The sequence below is a fragment of the Atta colombica genome, unplaced genomic scaffold, assembly GCF_001594045.1.
Source record: "Atta colombica isolate Treedump-2 unplaced genomic scaffold, Acol1.0 scaffold1, whole genome shotgun sequence".
NCBI lineage: Eukaryota > Metazoa > Arthropoda > Insecta > Hymenoptera > Formicidae > Atta > Atta colombica.
The window spans coordinates 4,689,866-4,696,319 of record NW_017259183.1 but is presented as its reverse complement, the minus strand read 5'-3'; the positions used below and the strand labels follow the sequence as shown (position 1 = coordinate 4,696,319).

Sequence of the window (6,454 nt, the reverse complement as noted above, 5' to 3'; positions counted from 1 at the left end):
ATATATATATATATATATGTATATATATATAGAGAAAAGTCACCGATATTACTTTGTTTTTAGACAATATTTCTTAAACAAAAGATAAAAATAAAATTTTAAAAACATAAATACAAACTAAAGTATCTTCCATCAGACAGTGTAAGTAGTTTTTTATAATACTATTTACAATTTTGCAATAATTAATTTTTTGCAGCTAAGCAAAAATGAGCGTTTGACAAAATGGGTTCCGAAACTGACACAGTAAGCAGTAATGCTACATATTCCTATTCTTTTTCTTTTATAGGAATTATCTGTATAAAGTATCTACAAGTGAATGTATATAAAGTATTCAAAAATCTTTTCACTCTTCGTTATAAAACATTTTTATTGAATTATATGCATATTTACTTTATGCAAGATGCAAATATGTAACGAGAGTTTTTAAAAATTTTTCCACGATATTTGCGATTGTCTTTAGCTCTAATAGAGCTATTTGAGTATAAATCAACATTATAAAGATTAAGTTAGCTCATAATTTGTTTTACAGACAGGTGTGATGGTTTACGCTGCATCCCAATTTTAAATTTAAAATCATATTATGAAAAAACTAAGAGAAAAAAATAATATAAATAAAACTGATTTAAGAAATTACACTTTTTAAAATGACGTAAAATTATCAATAATATAGTCACTGTTATTTAAACTACGCAATTTGCAAAAGAAAATCATAAAAATTTTATTTTCGCCTTCGTCGAGAGAATTCATTTTTAGCTGATTTGGTATAGAAACAAGCCGCAAATACACGAATTATAGTATAGTTTGTTCTTTAATTAGCTAAACAGATCATGATTTTATTAATATTAATAAAGTGCAATAGTTGATTACTGACAGTGAAACACAACTAAGTGAATCTCTTTGATTTAAATGAGCTTTTAGTATGTTATTCTATGGACAAAAATAGGAGACACGTATTTTTTTATAGGTGCTGTCTGTTAAGAGAATGAAATCCTCCTTTGAAAAAAATCAATTTTTTTTCTCTTTCAGATTGAATATCGTCGAAACTGTAAGAAAAAACTGATAGAAAAAAATTTTCAGAATGAAAATTAAAAGACTTCAAGAGTACTTTATAACTATAGTAAAAAAATATTTTTTTTAATTATTTATTTACAATAAAAATTATTTATTTATAAAGAAAAAATTTTTTTATTGTGATTCTAAAGTACTCTTAATGTTATTCAATTTTCATTCTATAAATGTTTTTCTATCTCTTACAATTTCGACGATAACTGAAAGAAAAAAAATCGATTTTTTTCAAGGAAGAATTTTATCCCTTTAACGTGCGACTCAGTACGTATAAAAAAAAATTTATGTCTTCTATTTTTGTCCATAGAACAACATACTAAAAGTTCATTTAAATTGGAGAATCTTGTGAGAAATAAGGAAGTGTCCCTTTAGGAGACCTATGTAATATCGGCGACTTTCCTTTGTATATCTCAGCAAATCATGAATATAATTGCTACATAACATTTCAGATAACAAAGCGTGCCTCAGCAAAATCGCACAAATCTATGATTATTTATGATGCTGGCATCTGGCAACTTGCTGTATATTTGTCTTCAACAATTTGGAATATACAATGTAACAATATGCAGGCAACAATTAAATATTACTAGCAGTTTAATGGCAAGATAGCTACATCAATTGCTACATTCAGCAGAAAAAGCAACTTTGCAACTGTTGTAAAATTCTTGAATATGATTGGTTTATATATTAGATCCAATGAAGAATTAAGAGCAAGTCCAATCATATTAAAGAATTCTATACAGTTGCAAACGCACTCAATGTTACCGTTGTCGGCTATATATAACTGCAGCATATACATACATGTGTGCTGCACATATACATATTACTATATAATACATATAAACAATACAAATTTTGATGATGATTTTAAAGTTGTCGGCAAAAGATGGGCAAGTTGCTATCCAAAGTTATATCGTGAAGATATCAAAGTCGCCGACAAATGCGGACTCAGTTGCTGCAATTATGGTAGCAATTTATTTACTTAGGCAGTTTCACAGTTAACTTTTAACCAAGGTTCAACTTATTTCTCATCTTTTTCCAATTTTAGAATTGGAAAGAGATAATAAATAGGCTCGGTTAAGAGTTAACCATGAGTTGTGAAATTGGGCCTTGCATATTTAGCAGTGCATATTTAGTAAAGAACAAAGCAGACGTTGCTATCTGAGAGTGTAAACGAGTGTGTAAGTGATGTTTATGTACACATATATGTATTATACATATAGCGCAGTTATATCTATACTTATTTGTTGAGATATATACATAGTGTAAAAAAATATACATAGAGTATATATAAGATACAAGAATACAAGTCAAAAAGTCCTTATCATTTTTCTATCTAAGTTTTATATTCATTGTTATAACAAAGCAGCATTCGTCTATAAAAGGAAAGAAAAAGGATGGACAGTAGCAAAGCGGAATGGAACTGACGATTCGAATACACGGCGAAAGAAGAACGACAGTAAGTAGCGAAGTGGTTGTAATCACTCTATGCTATCGAGAGAATCGATAAAAATAACAATTATTATCGATTCTTTATAGTTCAAAGAGTTACGCGAAACATGTAGAATAGAGCGAAAGTATGGATTGTTGGAAGTAGGAATTAGGGCTCACTTTGAACACTTGTTATAATTTTAATAAAATAAATAAACAATTAATTCATAATCAATATTACATCGATAATTTATTACGAAAACATCGACATTTATTTTAATTTTAAACAAAACATTTATTTTATTTGTATACTTTTGTAGCGGATTGAATACAGTGATAAGCCATATCGATGGTCAATTTTATCAATAAACTGCCTTAAGTGAGTCACCATTCATTCTGTGTACGTTCTTGTGGGTCTCTTACTTTTTTATCATAAGATCTTCTTAAACAAGGTGTAGAGAGAGAGAGAGAGAGAGAGAGAGAGAGAGAGAGAGAGAGAAATGGACTGGTTAAAAAATTTCAATTTATTTGCGGTTTAAAGCTCAGCGCTGGATTGAAATAAATTTTAATAAATTGATATCTGAGGACATAAATTCTGTTATGCCCAGCAAACGAGAATGGATTAAAATGAATTGAAATTTTTTTCTATCCGAATGCGTATTTTAAATAGCGAATACTTTTTTTGGATTCAATTAGATTCAATTGGATGCAATTGGATTGAAAAACTGCATTTCCTATTCAAAATTTTGAATTGAACAGTATTCATAATACACAGAAAAAGCTAATATCATTTTTAGATTGAAAGGCTCTTTAGAGATATACTCCATGCAATTCCTATAAATGAATAAAAATGCATTCAGGATTGAAAAGTATTCATTTTAACATTCGTGAATCAATATTTCTGAAAATCTGTATCTATTTCAATCCATTCTCGTTTGCTGGATGGATAGAAAATAAAACAACTACTTGAAAATAATTTCCTGTAAATATTCTTTTGATTTTACAATAACATTTATAATTCATTCTTTATAAATATAACAATATTTTTATATTCATACTTTCGATCGAAATGTATTATTTTACTCGGATATAAAGTCTTCAGGTCTTACATATTTCCGTCATTTTCTATTTAAATAAAAGCGTATATCTTCATAATTTTTAACTCGAATGTATTCATTTTACAACGTAAGTATTTTTGGACTCAAATGAATAGAAATACGAAATGTGCTATTTATCATGTTGAAATTAAACGATTCATGTTCGTATTATATTATTTTTGAAATGAAATACAAAATGAGCCTTTTATCAAATTTTGTCAAATTCAGATGAATTCATGAATTCAAATGGATTTGAAAAATCATCAGAAGCGCGAATTCTGAAATGTTAAAATGAATTAATTTCTATTTATTTCAATTTATTCTCGTTTACTAGATTGCTCTCGTCCCTGCTTTCCCTCTATAGACGGACGCTGATTTGCTTTTAACACCATATATAATAACAAACATATAAAGCTCAAATCATCTCATAAAATAATTACGGACTTTTCGACTTGGATTTTGTCCTGTATCTCGTGGTATGCTTCATATATATTTTTGTACTAATACCTTGTATATGTACAATTAATAATTTTATACATATGTATAATAATATATATAATTTTATGTATATAATAATTATATATAATAATTATATATATATTATGTGTGTGTGTGTGTGTGTGTGTGTGTGTGTGTGTGTGTGTGTGTGTACACTCACTGCCTGCTGCATATTCGGAGTTTTCACGTTGCAGATACGTGTTAAAGATATCCAATGCGATTTTTGTTTTCTTGAGACTCAACGGTGAGCGTTGATAATCATAAAATATCGGCGCCAACTGTGGTATAAGTAATAATAAATACGCGCGTTCGGCGAATACGAGATTCAATCGACAATTGGACTTACAGTATATTCACTGATGTTACGGTAATAAAGTGCTAAATTGAAACACAGACGATGATTGACAATCGCTCGCAACTTCGGTGCCTTTGGATACAATTTATCGCTCATATCATACTGATCTGCTAAATATTGCAGAATTGCGTTACTGTAACAAAATGCGGCAAAATATGAATTATACCCAACAAACGAGAATGGATTAAAATGGATTGAAATTTTTTTATGGGATATATAAATACATCCCAGTTCAAAATTATAAAACAGTCTCATTTCAATTTATTTCAATAAAAAAAAAAATTTCAACAAAGCTCTAATTTGTAAGCTGATTTGAATATATAACAGTTCAAAATTATGAAAAAACGCACTTCTGTTTAAAAGTTATGACGAAAATATATGAACCCTAAATTTATATCCGAATATAGTAATAAACAGTAATAGGAATAATCCTATTTCGATTGAAATAAACATAAAAATGCTGTTCTATTTATGGTATAAAGAAAGAATTATAAATGTTCATGAACAGAAACAAATTTATGCCTTCAGATATTAATTCAATCCAGCTCCGCGCTCTAAAGCGCGAACTCAGAATATAATAAATTAAAATGAATTACAATTTTTAATTCATTTTAATTCATTCTCGTTTATTGGGATATTTCCTTATTTCTGTTTTTGTTACAGTATATATCTAGAATATATTTATAATACGCTTACGTGCATGCAAAATATTGGGTTAGAGAAGTTCTGCGGACTTTTGTTAGCTCAAAATTATATACAGAATATATTTGTTACGAAATTTTCAATTATCTGACGTGCAAGCTTAAAGTATTTCCTAAAAGTTCGTTTTGAAAAAATGTTCCTATGACTTTTTGTTACATTAGCGGATTAAATAAAAGAGCATTCTGATTTTGATTGCTTATAAATAATTGCTCCGTTAAAAATCATCCTAATTAATAATTTTAAACAGATTCTTAAAGCTGAAACACGTTGCTCAAGTGGTGTAATTGCTAATTTAAAAAAAAAATAGAATATATATATATTTGAGCTAAAAATGTTACTGTCCTTTTATTCATTGCGCAATAAGGATAGTAATACCTATCACATTTTTATATATTTATCAAATTTTTCAAATTTCTACATATTCTATATATTCTATATTTACGTCTATTAAGCTGACACAGCCACTTCAGCACACACAATCGAATAAAAGTTGCACAGAAATTTAGTGTCTTTTTATTATTAATTTGTTGCTCTATTTCCGATTTTGTTGCTCCAGCCGATTCTGAAAAAACAATGGCTGTGCTAGCATCGGATTCACCGGGAATCGCGACCAACAAAATCAGAGAACCGTAATCAGTTGAGATATTTCGAGAATTAACAATTTATAGGTGGTGTGCTAACTCTAGATGTCTAGGGCTGATTTTCAAGATTTGGGAGTGAAGCAATAAAATTGGGAGTGAAGCAATAAAATTGGATTCGTCGGGAATCGAGCAACAAAATCAGAGAACCGTAATCAGTCGAGATATTTCGAGAATTAACAATTTATAGGTGGTATGCTAACTCGGAGTGCCTAGGGATGGTTTTCAAGGTCCGGAAGTGGAGCAACAAAATCGGATTCGTCGCGAATCGCCAGCAACAAAATTAGAGAACCGTAATCAGTCGAGATATTTCGAGAATTAACAATTTATAGGTAGTATGTTGACTCGAGGGATAGGGGTGATTTTCGAGGTTGGGGATGGAGCAATAATATCGGGAAATAAGCAACTAATTAGCAACAAATTAGCACAAAAAGAATATGCCGTATTTTTTAATTTTTTTTTATTTTTTTGAGTGGCTGTGCTAACTTTATTCTTATGCAGCCATTGTTTCTTCGGAATTGGAGCAACAAAATTGGGAATAGAGTAACAAATTAGCAACAAAAAAGCACTAAATTTCTGTGCAACTTTTATTCGATTGTGCTGAAGTGGCTGTGTCAGCTCAATAGACGTCATTAATGAATATGTATAATATAGTTATATATATATAT

The 6,454-nt window shown here is 29.1% G+C and overlaps 1 protein-coding gene across 1 annotated transcript in view; it reads right to left on the bottom strand.

Moving 5' to 3' along the window:
• LOC108692158 (glutathione S-transferase 1-1-like) overlaps window positions 1-6,454 on the bottom strand; it is a 16,980-nt gene that overhangs the window by 990 nt on the left and 9,536 nt on the right. The window contains exons 4-5 of the mRNA XM_018200348.1: window positions 4,438-4,579; window positions 4,252-4,369 (exon numbers count right to left, since the gene is read on the bottom strand). Coding sequence (XP_018055837.1) covers window positions 4,252-4,369; window positions 4,438-4,579 — 260 coding nt within the window. The remainder of the gene's footprint in view (window positions 1-4,251; window positions 4,370-4,437; window positions 4,580-6,454) is intronic.